The sequence below is a fragment of the Haliotis rubra genome, unplaced genomic scaffold (assembly GCF_003918875.1).
Source record: "Haliotis rubra isolate DU_JTF1 unplaced genomic scaffold, ASM391887v1 Scf40, whole genome shotgun sequence".
Classification (NCBI taxonomy): domain Eukaryota; kingdom Metazoa; phylum Mollusca; class Gastropoda; order Lepetellida; family Haliotidae; genus Haliotis; species Haliotis rubra.
In genome coordinates, this window is record NW_025767080.1 from 1,228,847 (window position 1) to 1,247,271 (window position 18,425).

Genomic DNA, 18,425 nt, shown 5'->3' on the forward strand with positions numbered 1-18,425 from the left:
TTTATAAAAACAAACAAAGCTGCATAGTGAAGACAATTTAATTCAGTCCCGTTAAAAAGCTATAGCTATTTTATGTACATTCCATATAGTGTAGGAAATGATTAAAACTGTTTAAAATGGATATAAAAGAAGTAATTGTGAAATGCGGTCCGAGTTTTGGTTCATTTAGGACTGATGCCTGAACGTGAAGTCCAGAATTACGAACAGTGTTGGTTTCCTGTCTTTCTAGATCTGTGAAGGAGGAAGCCGGTGAGTCTATGGAGAGCCTGAAACACAACAATAGTAGACTCAAAGTCTAGTCATGACAGTTGTGGTTGAAGCACGCATATTGAATTTTAGACAGGTAATTTAACATACATATTGTTTTTATCTACATGTAGCGAAACAGACTTTTTTTAAACGTATAACTGATGAACTGTCATTTCAAGGTATGAAAACTGTTTCACACAGACGATTACCCAGGAAAATCGTGTCCGAAGAAATTCCCTTTTCTGATGCTTCGTTCCTGGTGTCATCTGTTTACCAACAGGGTCGATGGGATGTTCATTGGTTCTGTTACGGGTGTCTGATGCCGGGCGACCAAACAGGGAGTACAGAACGCTTACACGCTGTTCACAAAGACCTTGGCAGTCTGAGGGGTCGCTGGTGTTGCAATAAACTTGGACTGTTGAAAATGCAATAATGATAAGCTGACATTAGAATACCACCAATCCATTTTTGTAGCAGTAGCGTCACATACCGTTTTGTTTTTTTCTTTTACTTTTGTTTATATTTTGCTTGGATTCATTTTCTTTTTTTAAAAACCCGGAAAGAATCGAAAAATGGGAACGGGAACTATCCAAGTGTTTAACATACCTTTCATCTTGAAGTCAGGATCTTCCAGGCAATATCGTGAAATAGGCCATGGAGACAAAATGTCGAATACATCAACACTTCTGTCCACGTGGTTAATTAGAGACACTGATCTGACGTCCTGGACATTGGTGACCGTGGGATTTGCCATGTTGACTTTGGCTATCCATTCTTTCACCTTCTCTTTGCCTCTAACTCGCTCCTCCTCAACAGCCACGCTCTCCTTCCTCGCATCTCGGTGTCGCCTGCTTAGATTCTTCCTCTCGCACTTTGATCTTCCAGTGCCTTCTGCGTCTTTATGAAGAGCCAGTCTGAACCCATCCCCCAGCTGCCACCTCTTTCCTGTATCTCTGATCACATTGTCATTCTTAGCTGATTTCTGTCCCTTCTCTACCGCCTTTCGTGAAGACATCTGTGTTTTCTCAGAACCACCGGCTATGGTGCTCCTTTTTCTATCGTCCTTCACCATTTTCTCCTTTCTCTTCCTGCTTTCCTCGTATCTTCTCATTCTCTCCATCTCCTTCCTGCTTCTTCTTATCTTCTCCTCTCTTCTTTTCTTCATCAGTCTCACAGACTCTCCGTCACCACCACCAACTTTCCTCGACTTGCCAAGTCTGGAACCTTCCATCCATTCCGGTAATGGTACAAAATCGTCAGGTGGTACGTAGAATATGCGTGGCATCCTATAAAGATGACACGACAATAGACAAACTAGTGAAATAAACTCTATGATTAAAATGCGTCTTCATGGCATTTCATGGTACCGAATACAGTTCCTGTTTTTCGATATTTGAGAACATGTGTTCTTCCATCAGTAAATTATGTTTAAATCAGCAAAACTAATAACATATAAGATCTACTTACGTTACTAACAAATGTGGTCAGTCCTGATTCGAAGCGACACAGGTAGCTGTGAATTTGTCTCCTTATACTCTTTATCTTCTTACGATGTCTGCACAGATCTGCATGAACAGAACAATGGGCCGACTCACCTAGCAACCGGATCCCACCATGTTTATCGCGAGTCGATATGACGTCATTCGGATTGTGACGGTAGATACACTATGACGTCATTTGCAAAACAATTGTTTTAAGCTCGGTTCACAAAACTGTTTGTGTTTGAGGCAGGTAATACCATTAGATGTTTGTTTAATTAAAGTTGTTTTATCAACCATGGTATGAAAAGACTGGAATGTGTACAGGCTGCCGTGATATTGCTAAAATATTTGCTGACTGCGGTATAAAACAATATCCACCCAGTCGATCTTAGAGTAACGATTTATTGAGATAAACTTTGGATTGTAAACACTTCGAGCAATACATGACAGTGTACCTTATGAATTGTATTACATCGTTTCTGTTAAGAGCGAGGTTGTGTGCTAGTTACTGTATTTAGACTGGTTGTGGATTCCAGCACAGACTAACCCAGCATAGTTTTGAATATTGTATTTTGTAGGTATATTAAACTATACAAGAGGGCAATCGCATGACTCCATCATCTCACATTATTTGAAGACAAATGGTTCTGTGAATAGCAGCATTTTCATCCAGCAATTATCCAGCCTGGGCCAATATTGGAAGCTTGACCACTGAGAGTGCATGAAACTATTATCAGCACTGACCCTATTGACCACTGGTGTTTTATTGTATACAGTAATTGTGCTGCCAGTGAATGTTGTACTGTCCCTCTGTCGCCATTGTAATTACTCTGCAGTGATAGGATTGATGTGAAAACCTTGTTAACTATATATTATAATGAGTTATCGTATAACATTTCCCTGTTGTTTGTTGGTGTCACAGGTTTCTAGGTTTTCTTATTGTTTTTTATCGAACCGTACCACACGTACCTTTTAATTGGCGCATTGCAGCAGAAACAGTCAATGCTTTTACCTTGCTTGTCGTCCAAGGCATGACCAACCCGTCGGGCATGATGTCAAACAATTAACCAGATCACCACAAAGAACATTACGACAGCAATGAAGTACTTGGTACCATCCCGTCTCCATAAGTAAGAAATGTATACATGAGTAGAGACTGATGCAAAATGTCGATGATAATAACCAAACACTAATGTTTTGTGCAATGTGTTTTACAGTCCGGTGTCAACCTAAGTTGATACCTTGTTAGCATGTTATTGTGTCTCAATAACAACACTTTGTGAGGCGGAGATATGAACTCGCTGAGCCCCACCTTGGCTCCGTCATTGAAAAACATTAACTTCAATGTGGTCTTTAGTCACTTTAGTCATTTTCAAAAGGGGGATGTTTGAACCCCCTGAACACCCCACCCCTCTCTGGATCCGCCACTGTGTACGATAGAGTTACGAATATTCGTGGTTTGATTCGGCTGGAATCGCACGAATATTGTCAAGAATTCACTACGAGTTACAAGAATCTGTTACGAGTACTGCACGAACGTTTAGAATATGCCGAATGCACTTACGATTCAGTTACGAATAAATGAATTCGCGTCTATTCTTGACAATTCATGGGAGATAGGTATAAAAAAAGGCCGTCACCCCTGTTTAGGTATTAGTTCCAAAACGGATGTTCAACGTAGAGCAGCTGTAGTATTGGCCCTGGAATTGGAGTATCAACACCAACTGCTGATAGCTAGAAGAAGGAGAAGAGCACCCACGTCGCTCACACCAGGTAGAAGGCTAGAACATGGTCACTACAATAGACTGATGCAGGAGCTGAGGGTGGAAGATGAGAATGTATTTGTCAACTATGTGAGAATGACACCCCACGTGTTTGATGAGCTACTCAACAGGATTAGCCCAGTCATCCAGAGGAGGGACACTCACATGAGACGGACTCTAGAAGAAATGAAGCCAGCCATGACTCTCAGACACCTGGCTACAGGAAACTGGTATCACACCATCCAGTATGACTTACGATGTGGCAACAGCACAGTGGTATGGATTGTGCAGGAAGTCTGTCAGGCCGTCCCGGGCGATCGGGCAGGCAGGTATTTCGAACGATGCTTGACCGTCTCTTAGTCTTGGGTCTCCTACTCAAAACATGCCTCACCCCAATAAAATGAAACCTTCTAATTCACAATGTGGTATAATAAATGCAAATAATGAATGGATCTCATAAAGTGTGTTTATAAATGTATGGTTCCATAGAACACATTATAAATGAAAGGTCACATACTTTCCGAATCCTGGGGTGGAAAATCCAATGAATATTGTTAGAAATGACATAGACCAAGTTTATTAAACTATACTCCACAACAACAGACTGTTCGATTGCTTTGTAGCACAATTTTGACAGAGAATTAATTTTTTTTAAATTTGCATTGGAAACAAATTTTGTGTCTTAAAACTAGGCATCCTCATTGGTCATATCACAGACTGTGCCAAACCAACTCCTCACCAGCTGATTATCATGTTTTTGTCCTTGATTCCCCAAAAGGCTGCTTTAAGTGAGGTGTTACAATTCTTATGAATATTTTGATACATAGAATTAAACCAATGAAATAAAACCTGTAATATTTACAAAATGTAAAACAGATGAAAAAACTATAGCATATATTTCCATTCATTTAATTTCACATCATACACAGCAGCAGGAACAACAACATAGCACAAACGTAGCACAACACATTCATTCCTTGGCAAGTCAGCATCCCATTGGTGCCTGTGTTTCAGTGTATACAGCCAGGAGATACCTTACTTAGCACTTTTCACACACAACAAATGACATCTTTTTAAAAACCGTGAAACAGACAAATAATATGATACAACTTTCCATTCATTTACACCTCACTTCATGGCAGCAGTAACACAGTAGCAGGCCTATGATGCTCAAATGTAATTTGCACTTCAGTCTGGCCAAATGTTTAAGGTTAAATAGTCAGCTTCTTGTCAGTGCTTGTGGGTTTAACCAAAGTATTAACATGTAGAAAATGCAGTACTTACTCATACAATAGGTGAGATTAAGGGAATTGGGGTTTATCTCATGTCTAGGATAACTGAACTCAAGTGGCTTGTGTGACTTTGTGTATGTCTGCCTGCACTTAGCCCACGGGGATACCACATGTATATCACACTCAGACCCATTATACTGACTATAGTCAACCAGTCCTTGTTTTCTTCTTCAATGCCAAGTTCCAGGCAGGGCAACATCAAGTACCATCATTTAACGTCCTTTGGTCTGACGCAGTTGGGGCTCAAAACCCCGACCTTTTCTCATTTGGTAATATAGGATGATTACAAGAAACTACATGGCAACTAAAGGACAATGTACTGCAACATAATTGCTGGGGTGTCAGTATCATAACCAAAACATCACAAAACCTTTAGACATGAAATGCAACATATTGCAATACAAATTTTGCACCAGTTTTGAACCAAATATTCCATGTGGCTTGGAAAAACATAGGTTCATGTTCCACTCACATAGCTAGCCAATCTATGGCTGAGTCTACCAGTATCATGTAGTGAAGTATGGTAATCTGGGTGGTCTGAGTTATCAAGCATTGCAAACCCTAAATATCAGATTTTGGAACCTATGAAAATCCGGGTTAGAATTGGTCTTCAGTAACCCATGTTTGTCGTAAGAGGCGACTAACAGAATCAGGTGGTCAGGCTCACTGATTTGGTTGACACATGTCATCGTATCCCAATTGCGTAGATCTCTGGACTATTGCTGAGTGCAGCAGTAAACAACAAACCAATGACCCTAGATTTTAGAATTGATACCGAATTTACAATGCACAGATATGGTAGGCTTTAAATGTATTATATTGTCAGGTACAAATCTGCCATTAATCATGATACCCCAGTGGTCAATTATGTCACTCACTTACCACTGGGTTTACTTGAGGCTGTGATATGTGTAAGTTGATACTAAAACTTGGAATGTGCACACATCACGCCCTGCATGACACACAACCATCACAGACAGTGCTACAGTTCTGGTGAGTTGTCATGACCATCTGGAAAACATTTGTGTTGTACATCTTAAACATGAGATGAGTCAGTAAGCAAATGTTTGCTATGAAACAATGAAATCAATTCCCGTTCCACTGGGACAATATCATTTCTAAAATATACACAGGTATATACAGCTTCCACTGCAGATCTGAACCATTGCACTTACATACAGCTAAAATCATGGAATCGTTTTCAAGGTAACACATTTATAAACTGGTCACTGTTAGCATGTCAACTATATTAATCTGCATTCCACTTCCATCTCCGTCAAGACAGCTGGCATCAGTAACAGGTACAGGAGGAGAGATCACTTCTATATTCCCACTGGTTGCCATAGAAACCAGCACAGCTGAAGCCCCCTGGCCCCTTCCAGCCAAAGTCTGGTCCGGTGATCACGTAGTCCGGGACAAGGTTGGAGAACTGCAACAAGGTGAAAATACAGCATCAGCCACCACTGTCAGTAATAACTCAGTATTTTGGTTAACTGCTTAAAAGGGGAAGAAAGCAACACTTACTTAATTGTAACAGTTGGAGGGATTCAGGATATATTTGTTGTCTGCATTCTGATTACAACAACATCTTGAAGTTCACAACACATATACATACTGGGGATCTTGCCATTGGTGGAATGGTTGGTGTGGCCAGGGAGATAATGTCCATCAGTCCTTCTCTAGACAATCCCATGAGGACCAAGGTAAGATGGCGCTGACCATTTGGAGCCAGTGTGAGGACACCAGTCCGTGGCTTGGAGAAGAGGCATTTCCTCAACCTAACTGTGTCTCCAGAATCTGTCAAACAAAGAAAACTTTATCAAGGTCACATTTCTTTTTGTCAATGAAGAATAAACAGTACTTATGCTGATGAGAGTAGAATTTACCAATTAACATTGGATTATTTATGTATAAACCAAAACAGATCCAGTCCAGAAACAGCTGTGGACTTCATGGGTGTTCTCAATGTTCCTACAAACTCACCAGAGATAGACAGGTCCAGTCCAGCAAGAGCCGTGGATGTCAGGAGGTTCTCATTGTTCCTACAAACTCACCCGAGACAGACAGGTCAAGTCCAGCAAGAGCCGTGGATGTCAGGAGGTTCTCAATGTTCCTACAAACTCACCAGAGACAGACAGATCCAGTCCAGCAAGAGCCGTGGATGTCAGGAGGTTCTCAATGTTCCTACAAACTCACCCGAGACAGACAGATCCAGTCCAGCAAGAGCCGTGGATGTCAGGAGGTTCTCAATGTTCCTACAAACTCACCCGAGACAGACAGATCCAGTCCAGCAAGAGCCGTGGATGTCAGGAGGTTCTCAATGTTCCAACAAACTCACCCGAGACAGACAGATCCAGCCCAGCAAGAGCCGTGGATGTCAGGAAGTTCTCAATGTTCCAACAAACTCACCAGAGACAGACAGATCCAGTCCAGCAAGAGCCGTGGATGTCAGGGAGGTTCTCAGTGTTCCAACAAACTCACCTCGAGACAGACAGATCCAGTCCAGCAAGAGCCGTGGATGTCAGGAGGTTCTCAATGTTCCTACAAACTCACCCGAGACAGACAGATCCAGTCCAGCAAGAGCCGTGGATGTCAGGAGGTTCTCAATGTTCCTACAAACTCACCCGAGACAGACAGATCCAGTCCAGCAAGAGCCGTGGATGTCAGGAGGTTCTCAATGTTCCTACAAACTCACCAGAGACAGACAGATCCAGTCCAGCAAGAGCCGTGGATGTCAGGAGGTTCTCAATGTTCCTACAAACTCACCCGAGACAGACAGATCCAGTCCAGCAAGAGCCGTGGATGTCAGGAGGTTCTCAATGTTCCAACAAACTCACCCGAGACAGACAGATCCAGTCCAGCAAGAGCCGTGGATGTCAGGAGGTTCTCAATGTTCCTACAAACTCACCAGAGACAGACAGATCCAGTCCAGCAAGAGCCGTGGATGTCAGGAGGTTCTCAATGTTCCTACAAACTCACCCGAGACAGACAGATCCAGTCCAGCAAGAGCCGTGGATGTCAGGAGGTTCTCAATGTTCCAACAAACTCACCCGAGACAGACAGATCCAGTCCAGCAAGAGCCGTGGATGTCAGGAGGTTCTCAGTGGGACTTCCCAGCAGTATGATGTTTCTTCTGTTCACCATGTCCGGGGTGATATCGGTGTCATAGACAATACTGGCAGTGGTGTCCGATGTCAGGTAGAACTGGTTAGCGATGTAGACAGCTGATGTCAGCAAAGTCTGGCTTGTCATTGGTGACCCCTGCGTACCTGAGACATTATTTTAATTTATCAAACACAATCGATCTAGTTATGTTAAATTCCGGGACAAGACAAACTAGATATACCAAAAAGATAACACCCAACTCACTATGACTGTACACTGGTATATACACTCCTTAAAACAAGTAGTGAGTGAGCTAGTTTGGTTTTACACCGCTTTTAGCAATATTCCAGCAATATCGTGGTGGGGGACACCAGAAATATGCTTCACTCATTGTACCCATGTGGAGAATCGACAATCCTGGGTCTTCAGTATGACGAACAAACACTTTAACCACTAGGATACCTCATCGTCCCTCAAGAGAAGTAAAAAGTACACATTTTGTTACATGACTACAGTTAATGCCAATAACACCAACATGATAAAAACTGTCATGGTGTAACAAACTGATTGTAATTACATGAAACTATGAAGTGTTCCTTAAATTCTTAAGAGTAGTACATAAATGTGTTGCTTGCTTGTCTGGAGCGATTTCCACGTTTGATTGACTTGTATATACAATGTTTATTTTCCTGTCTTGGTTAACAATTGACTTGCCTCTGCATGTGTATATGTGATCAATACCACCATCCAATCCCCCCATACAAAGTACTGGGGGCCTGGAAGATACGACTGCATGAGATGACTGTGAGGGTTATGGCATCAAAGGGCAGGGGATCCTTTAGCAAGCACCTGGTGTCATCACTGCTTCAGCTTTAGTGATCCTTTCATATCATTTTCACAACTTTTATATCAATTGTTACCTCACCTACAATGATCAGAAACTGGCGTTCTGCCACTCTTCTGGCAGGCCCTAAGTTCTCTGGTCCTCTCTCGTGTCTCTCGTACACACTGCGATGAACAAACTCCCACTCCCCTGTAACCAGAGAGACAGGATGCACTGAACAGTTTCAACAGCAGCAACTTGGAGACACACATCTGTCAAAGGGAGGTAAGTACACTTAGCTGCATCACAGAGATGGTAATGCTTGAGATAATAATGGGTGCACTGGAATAGCCACTTTTAAACATTTTCCTGCCTACATTTTTGGATTCTGACAAGATCAACAACACTAACAAGGCTGGATTAAGCTAACATGGCTTCAAGTGAGTGAGTGAGTGAGTGAGTGGGTGAGAGGGAGTGAGTCAGTGAGTGAGTGGGCTGGATTTAACACCACTTTAACAGTGTTATAGTCATATTATCGTGAGGGAGAAAAGCAATATGTGACTGAGGTCTGTGATGGTATTCACATCTTTGTAGAAACCCATGAGTAGTTATGGCACTGATAAAAGTAGAAACGTCAAGGGGGACAAACTAAGATTCTAAAACATGATCACAGGATTCTGGAGTGCCCAAGGGATGCATAGAAAACTGCACTGTTTAAGATACACCAGTGCCCCCTAAATAATCACTCTCACTCAAATATCGGAAAACAGCTTCCTAAGAACCTTTAAATATAGCTTTGTGAAAATGTTTTTCTTACCAGTACCTTTGCCATAATTGAAAAACACTCAAGTGATCAAGGCATGAACACATTAAAATGCTTATTCACACTGATTTCTAAGGTTTTGCAGGTGTGTTAAACTGTGTTGGTGATAAAGACTAAGATGGCCCTTATTTAGCATCATCCCTTCTGTATGATATATTTGCCCTGGAATAACAAGACTGATAAACTAAACAGCAATGACTGAATGCTATGAGTTACTGTGGTTGTACTGGTTACAGCTTCTCACAGTTTACCACTTAGGTGATCCTGGCATGGGTACGGGAAATAGCTCCTGCAAATTCCTGCAACATGTACCCTAATATCGGACAAAAGGACCACGGTGCCAGAATAAAAAGTCATGGGAACTATTCTCCACAGCCATTGTGATCATCCAATCCGCACTCATGACATCTGTTTTGGGGATAGTTTTGTTCCTCACCGTCGACCCTCGCCAAGTGACTGTCTTCATTCTTGGCCATCTCAGCTAACATGTCTGTGTTCACCATGAAATCTCTGTCAACCTAAATCAAACAGGGCAAGATATCGGAAAAAGTTCCTTATGTACCCCCTATCCCCCCTATTTTATAAGCTACTTTTCATTGTTTGAAAAATTAGGTGGGGTATTACCAAGATATCTACATCTTGTTTCATGTCAGTCACTACATGCTTAAATAAACTTATCATCTCGTAGAAGTAATGTAGATTGGGTAAAAAGACAGATTAAGTGAAATGAAATATACAGAAAAAATAAATTTCATACAGCAATTAAAGAGATACATCAATTTTTATCCTTAACACACTTTGTATAATTAAATCTGAAACGAGTTATTGAAAAGAAAAAATAATGTCCCAAAAATTACCTTTTCTTAGATTGGCAGATTAATAGATCAATTAAATTCATTTGAATAAGAGCTCACCCTGATAAATCTTTGCATCCAGTGAACTTTTCTCTGTTTGGGCTCCTCAATTCTGAACCTCCAAACATTTCTTGTTGTCAGGTGAACAGTATTTCCTGACACTTGGCCCTCTACAGTACTCAGCCTGTATGGGACTAGCTGACTCAGAATTCTCACACCCCTGAGACCCTCGCCAAAAGCAGGGTTAATTGTTGTGAGGGTAAACCGATCTTCCGCTGCATGCTGGGAGTATTTATTATCATCAGAGTCTCCGGTACAGTCATTGTCATCTGCGGAACAACCCCCGCTGTGGAGCTGAGATGCGATGTACTTGGACTTGAAGTCCCTCAGCTGCTGATCATTGACCACGCCACCATCATTCGTCTCCCTGACAGGGAAAGTAGGGGATCTCCCAGTTACAGGCATTCAATACTGTCGTAATGTCTCTTACAGGTTCACTTAAAGCCAAACTTGACAATTGGTAATCTCAGTAAAATAGTTCATTAAGAAAATATCTGGCTGTCAATAAACTCAAATTGAATAGTATAAACCACTCAAATTGTCATAGACAGACAAGACACACAGATTTTATTCATGTATTCAAGGCCATGGTCCATATTATAGTATTATGCTACAAGTGTGTTGATGCTGTATTTTGGAATTGTCATAGGAATAATCAGATATGCCATTACATGAAATAAATCTGACATTTGACACCAAATATTCCTCATCCCATGAGAAGTCCCAAACCAAACACTCAATTATCAGACTCGCCACAGGTTCCCAAAGACACCCCAGCCATCTCACCATGTGTCCCACCAAGACAACCAACCAATCTCACCATGTGTCCCAACAAGACACCACACCCATCTCACAATGTGTCCCACCAAGACACCCCACCCATCTCACAATGTGTCCCACCAAGACACCCCACCCATCTCACCATGTGACCCACCAAAACACCCCACCCATCTCACAATGTGTCCCCACCAAGACACCCCGCCCATCTCATCATGTGTCCCACTAAGACACCTCACCATGTGACCCGACCAAAACACCCCCCCATCTCACAATGTGTCCCACCAAGACAACCCACCCATCTCACCATGTGTCCCACCAAAACACCCCCGCCCCATCTCACAATGTGTCCCACCAAGACACCCAACCCATCTCACCATGTGTCCCACCAAGACATCTCACCATGTGTCCCACACAAGACACCCCACCCATCTCACCATGTGTCCCACCAAGACACCACACCCATCTCACAATGTGTCCCACCAAGACACCCCACCCATCTCACAATGTGTCCCACCAAGACACCCCACCCATCTCACCATGTGTCCCACCAAGACACCACAACCATCTCACCATGTGTCCCAACAAGACACCACACCCATCTCACCATGTGTCCCAACAAGACACCACACCCATCTCACCATGTGTCCCACCAAGACACCCCACCCATCTCACAATGTGTCCCACCAAGACACCACACCCATCTCACCATGTGTCCCACCAAGACACCACACCCATCTCACCATGTGTCCCACCAAGACACCATACCCATCTCACCATGTGTCCCACCAAGACATTCTCCCACCCATCTCACCATGTGTCCCATCAAACACCCCACCCATCTCACAATGTGACACCAAGACACCCACCCATCTCACCATGTGTCCCACCAAGACACCACACCCATCTCACCCACCCATCTCACCATGTGTCCCACCAAGACACCACACCCATCTCACCATGTGTCCCACCAAGACACCACACCCATCTCACCATGTGTCCCACCAAGACACCACACCCATCTCACCATGTGTCCCACCAAGACACCACACCCATCTCACCATGTGTCCCACCAAGACACCACACCCATCTCACCATGTGTCCCACCAAGACACCACACCCATCTCACCATGTGTCCCACCAAGACACCACACCCATCTCACCATGTGTCCCAACAAGACACCCACACCCATCTCACCATGTGTCCCACCAAGACACCACACCCATCTCACCATGTGTCCCAACAAGACACCACACCCATCTCACCATGTGTCCCAACAAGACACCACACCCATCTCACCATGTGTCCCACCAAGACACCACACCCATCTCACCATGTGTCCCAACAAGACACCACACCCATCTCACCATGTGTCCCAACAAGACACCACACCCATCTCACCATGTGTCCCAACAAGACACCACACCCATCTCACCATGTGTCCCACCAAGACACCACACCCATCTCACCATGTGTCCCAACAAGACACCACACCCATCTCACCATGTGTCCCAACAAGACACCACACCCATCTCACCATGTGTCCCAGCAAGACACCACACCCATCTCACCATTTGGCCCAACAAGACTCCACACCCATCTCACCATGTGGCCCACCAAGACACCACATCCATCTCACCATGTATCCCACCACCAGTGCTCCTTGCCAGCCAGCTCTGTGAAGTTGACGGGCACACGGTACTCCTGCAGAAGACGGTACATCCTCCGGACGAAAAAGGGGTGGACTGTCCGATCACCTGCCCCGATTCGAGCCAACACTGGGATGTGCTGGAATAAATATACATCTGTCTGAATCATAAACTACCAGGTGTTTGCCGCTAAAAAAGAAGTTTTTTAAATTCAGTTGAGAATGAGATGAAGGCTGCATATTTCCCAAAGCGACATTGATGCCAAGCATCAAACAACACTCTTAACATCGGGTTACCATGTTCCCTTGATCTTGATAAATACCAAGTGTCCGCTGACTCAAGAAACCGTAGCAGCTACAAGACCGATGCTGTAACCATAGCCCTCTCTTAATGTGACAAATGTCTTACTCTTGACTCAATGACCTGTTAGTCATTACCTGAAGATTGGAGACATGTCTGTCGGCATCATTTTCAGCAATACATGCTTCCATGACAGCTTTGACTGCTGGGTCGGCATGACTGGTGGACAGGTCATGTCTGAAATAAACTGAGTGAGTAAGTCAACATCATATTGACCAGTATTGTAGAAATATCATGTCGGACCGATACAAGCACTGACCTATCAAGGCACCTTTACATTGCTGTAATGGCCCGCAAAGCTGGGATCTGAACTCTGAACTCACGATCACAAGTTTCTGTACAGAAAATCATGGCACCTTTACAAAAGGACCACTAGTTCTCCTGAATGTATACAAAACAATGACCTTGTTTATTTTAAAATATGCTTTTGTTAACCACGTAGAAAGTGTGCCCTCACTTGAAGAACAGGTTGCTGTCTCCGTACTCCTCCTTCTTGATCCAGCCAGCCAGAGACACCAGGGCCAGTGCTCGGTCAGGGAAGTGGGTGGCCAGATGCCACGCCCCGTGACCACCCATGGAGTGGCCTGTCACAGAGGCATACATGGCATTATTAACTGCAATGTCTACAATCAGTCCTTTTGGACAAACAGCAAAATATTGACTTCATTTCTACGTTTGGATTACAAAGAAAACTGCCTTTTGATTTTGGTGTGTTGTTGTTATTTGAAAGTTATCCCTTGACTTCTAGATGAATGTGTGAAGACAAGCCAACTGTTCTGACAAATTACCTGCAAAGACAACATGGTCTGGGTCGGCCTTGTCCTCTATCCAGGTCGATGTGTGCACAATATCAGTGAGAGCCAACATGGCTGACATTGCTGTCAGTGCACCAGGCCCCTCCCAGTTGTGGGCTCCATGCCTGAAAGGATGTGTAAGAGTTCAGGTGAACTTCACAAACATAATAAACTCACTGACAAAAGTAACTCTGTTCACATACATCGAACACCAAATACCAAAATACAAGAAGAGAGTATTTTGACTCCTTTTCATGTGTTTATCATGTATAAAAATGCATATAACACAAGAAAACATAGTAATCGATGGCCTAAAATTATATTTCCAATATGGCTGCAACGGCACTTAATATAAATCAAATGCTGTATGCATTCATTGAAGATATCAATAAGGTAACTTTACAACAGTGCCATGTGACAGAAAAGGAGAAATAGAAAATACATCATAAACATTGTGAAAGTGATGTCTCTACCTTGTAGGAGCTACAAGCCAAGCATGCTCAACCCCAAACTCAAACTCCTTGTCCACCATTTTCTTGTAACTGTCTGCCTGGTTTTGTGGTGGTACTGTCGTGCCATGAAGAGACAATACAATTGGACACAGATGACCACGACATGATCTGATAGGTTGCACAGCTGCACCATGCTGGACTGACCCATCGTGGTCCAAAAACGTAAACAAGAAAGATTCTCCAGCTTTGCGACATCGTATATTGAGCGGAAAGTTCTCTTCTCCCTCGGATGTTGATATTGCTATCTCAACTTCAATATCTCGACAAGCAGATAATATTTTGGGAGATTTGTTTAAAATTTTAACATGGAAAGGTCTAATTTGACCTGGTGCGACAGCAAGTTCATTTTTCAAGGGTTTAATTTCAAGCATTTCTCCTTCTGACTGGTCAGTAACCATCAAACGGAAATTTTTGACCCATCTGGTTGGATGATAGTTTGCTACAGGTAATGATATGTATCGTCCAAATATATTACCATCGTACAGGTCAGGAAGGAAGGTTGGGGATAACACTTCAAAGTTTTTTGGCATAGCTGATAAAATACAGTTAAATGTTGCCGATACCTTTGCCCTCAGCCTTATATTGAGTGAATGTATCCCTCGACTCAGCCTGACGCCAAATGAAAATTTACTTCGATGATATAAATCCCCTGCATACAACATCCCATCAATATAGACAGAACTCACACCCATACACTGGACAATGAAATTCAAATGGTCGGCATTGACAGCAAAATCTCCAACTATCCATCCCTGCCATTCAGTTATTCCCATTGACCCAAGTGAACTCACAAGGTCATTCCAGTTGACCTTCGGTGTTATCTTTACCATTTGCTCCTTTGACTTTTGGTGGTATGACATCCACTTCACCACCCCATCTGGTACTAACTCAGAAAACAATTTACTCTCTTTTTCAAAGCGATATTTTGAGACATTTTGTATTCCACCAAATGCCTCAACTGGATCTCCATCTAGCTCCATTTTGCCAATCACAAATGGTCCAATAAAACTCCAGTTTTTTATGAATGGTGTGTGTTGTCCTGTGTGTTTGGTAGCTTGTTTAAAGCATGCATTGATTTGGGAGGCCACTGGGTCTTTCCTGAGGAGGTATATATGCCCTAGGACAGACCAGAGGAAACCATCATCTGGGTAGTCCAAGAGATACCGGATGATACAACGAGCTGTGCCATCATCCTGAAAATATCAGAAAAACGATGTAATGTTCGGAAATTCTAACTGTTGTAGACATCCATATTGTTTGACAGAAATCTTCACAGAGACAGAGTGAAGATTCAACGCAGACAACTCTGTCGTTACCCAACACTAAGTGTCTTCTCCACACAGAGTTCATGCTGTTGTGAGAGCTGTCTTGGAGGAGCAACACTCCGGTGCCTTCGAGTTTACTAGTGTCAATCTGGCAGTTGCTGAGACTCCATGAGGGGAATATGATTGGAAGACCAACCAAGACTGAATACATAGACAAATCACATGATAAAACATTCTGGTGCACCACACATTCATAACTGTATGACTTTCGACCCCACGCAGAGTTTGAATACCAAACTGATAGACATCATCGCACAACAAAATATACTGGTAAACCATGCTTGCATTACTTCATGAATTGTAACATTTTTAGCGGGTTTCTAACTGACATGTTTCACAGCAACAGTGTTCTAACAGTACTTCAATATTTTGAAACTATTAGGGTGAGTACTCAATGATACAATATTTTGAAACTATCCAGCAACATAGAAATGGGTGAGTGAACTTTGAACACCTATTCTAAATGAAGGATGTGGGATGACCTCAGGTGTTCACACAGGGGGGTTCTTTATTCCTTTCTCATTACACCATACTACTGTCCTCAACATATCTTGCTATATTCAGACCTCACTACACCATATGCCACATTCCATCCCAACAAATGCTATAGATTGTTACCCGTGAAGATCCAGGTTAGAATTGATCTTCAGTAACCCATGCTTGTCATAAGAGGTGACTAACGGGATTGGGTGGTCAGGCTTGCTGACTTGGTTGACACATGTCATCTGTTCCAAATTACGCAGATCTATGCTCATGCTGTTGATCACTGGATTGTCTGGTCCAGACTAGATTATTTACAGACCACCCCCATGTAGCTGGAATATTGCTAAATGCAGCATAAAACTAAACTCACTCACTCACTCACTTTAGATTGTAACTTCAGTAACTGGTAAGATGATCTAATATTCATTATCATATTCACACACCTGAGAGACAAGTCGTATATTGTCTACATTTCTTCGAGTCACCTTCTTTAGACTACATTTAGCACCTTTCTTTGACAGACGAGTATCTTCATTCTGTAAGAATTCCTTGTACGACATCTGAAAGAAAAGACCAGTCAAATCATTGAGCAAATGAACAGAGATGTATTACAGAATTCATCAATTTATCATCAAATATAATGTTTCAATAAACCATTAATGACAGTAGGGCAGAAGCTCCATGTCTGAGCCATGACTGTATCAGTACATTGTTTCTGGTCGAAGAAATAGTTGCATTCATATAAATATTTCTGTTAGATCTATTGCCGGCTAGAATGCACTTTACTGGGCGCAGCCCTCGCTGCTCCCTTTATGATCCTTAGGGTTAGGGTTTAGGGTAAGGGTATGCCACCCTTTACGATCCTTAGGGTTAGGGTTTAGGTAGGTAGGTGAGGTGAGGTGAAATTGGGTTTAACGTTGTGCTTGAGAATATTTGGCTCATATGACGGCGTGCATGCGTGTGTGTATGTGTATGTGCGGCTGCTTGTACTAGCCCAGACAGAAGCTGGTTTTATAGTGCTAGCCCACTGAGATACCATGCCGCAGTGAAGCATGAATACCCCACTCAGACACATTATACTGACTCCGACCCGACCAGTCCTTGTTGTACCCATTAATGCCGTAGCCAAGGCAGGGACCAACAAGTACCATATTTTAACGCCTTTTGGTATGGCGTCGGGATCGACCCACGACCTTCCGCTCTCTCGGGCGGACGCTCTAACCACTACGGAGGCGGTCAGGGTTTAGGGTAAGGGTATGCCACCCTTTACGATCCTTAGGGTTAGGGTTTAGGGTTAGGCACCCTTTACGATCCTTAGGGTTAGGGTTAGGGAACCCCAGCAGCGTTAATTAATCTGAAAAAGTGCGCCCGGTAAAGTGCAGTACTCCCCTATTGCCAAAATGAAACAAATTTTGTTTGTCAAATTTCATAGTCTCACATTATTACCATTCGGACCGAAAACAACCACCCTCCCTACACCAAATCCAATGCTGGGACAATAGTTGGCTTCATTGAATATTTTGTTACTGTTTTAAGAGGCAGCCAGCCATAGTTGTCTATAAATATCCGAGCCTTGGTCAGACAAACCAGTGGTCGATACCATGAGCGAACGTCCATGACAAACAATAAAACAGTTTGGGTCGCTTCCGTAAACATTGCCCTGGTACAGACCTCATAAGCTGTCATTTCTTATTATTTTATTACATTTTGTCATGATATGAAAAGTGATCGTATGTCATTTAAAAGGTGACTTTCTTACATTAGAATCTTTCTTTTTAGCTTGACAAATTATAATAAACATGAAAACAACAAAATTCAAAACATTCATCGTGACGTGTTTGGCGCAGGCTGGCCCACATTCACAGCTCTAAACAGCGCTATGTATACTGCTCTATTTTAGATCATAGATATTGTACCCTGCAGAGAGTTTGCACAAGAGCCGTTCACGATTGTCGTAAAATTGGGTCAAAATTAATTCAATCAATGTTCATTCAATCTTGTAGCATTACTATCGCTTATGATATGATGATTTGTCCGATGATGTAACAACTGAGACCTAAAATATGTTTAATAA

General features: G+C 42.8%; 2 protein-coding genes across 2 annotated transcripts; both read right to left on the minus strand.

Annotated features, from left to right (window-relative positions):
• Positions 1 to 796: 796 nt before the first annotated feature.
• LOC124287336 (protein PXR1-like) lies at positions 797 to 1,802 on the minus strand. Its single transcript, XM_046723833.1, has 2 exons — positions 1,717 to 1,802; positions 797 to 1,535 (listed from the first exon to the last, which is right to left on the minus strand). Exon 2 carries the CDS (start codon positions 1,532 to 1,534, stop codon positions 797 to 799), a length of 738 nt encoding a protein of 245 aa, XP_046579789.1. The 5' UTR covers position 1,535; positions 1,717 to 1,802.
• Positions 1,803 to 4,386: 2,584 nt separating this feature from the next.
• LOC124287318 (uncharacterized secreted protein ARB_06907-like) lies at positions 4,387 to 18,231 on the minus strand. The gene is made up of 13 exons (XM_046723816.1): positions 18,111 to 18,231; positions 16,795 to 16,911; positions 14,505 to 15,736; positions 14,026 to 14,156; positions 13,695 to 13,821; positions 13,315 to 13,414; positions 12,868 to 13,016; positions 10,451 to 10,817; positions 9,973 to 10,054; positions 8,816 to 8,923; positions 7,836 to 8,054; positions 6,401 to 6,582; positions 4,387 to 6,214 (listed from the first exon to the last, which is right to left on the minus strand). Exons 1-13 carry the CDS (start codon positions 18,177 to 18,179, stop codon positions 6,077 to 6,079), a joined length of 3,021 nt encoding a protein of 1,006 aa, XP_046579772.1. The 5' UTR covers positions 18,180 to 18,231; the 3' UTR covers positions 4,387 to 6,076.
• Between the last annotated feature and the right edge of the window lie 194 nt (positions 18,232 to 18,425).

Excerpts from the sequence above, each read along its gene's own strand:
- LOC124287336 (XM_046723833.1), bottom strand. The coding sequence starts at position 1,534 with ATGCCACGCATATTCTACGTACCACCTGACGATTTTGTACCATTACCG.
- LOC124287318 (XM_046723816.1), bottom strand. The coding sequence starts at position 18,179 with ATGAATGTTTTGAATTTTGTTGTTTTCATGTTTATTATAATTTGTCAA. Across the intron at positions 16,912-18,110 it reads CTAAAAAGAAAGATTCTAAT|ATGTCGTACAAGGAATTCTT; the intron begins GTAAGAAAGTCA and ends CTTTTCTTTCAG. Across the intron at positions 13,415-13,694 it reads GACAGCAACCTGTTCTTCAA|ACATGACCTGTCCACCAGTC; the intron begins GTGAGGGCACAC and ends AGTTTATTTCAG.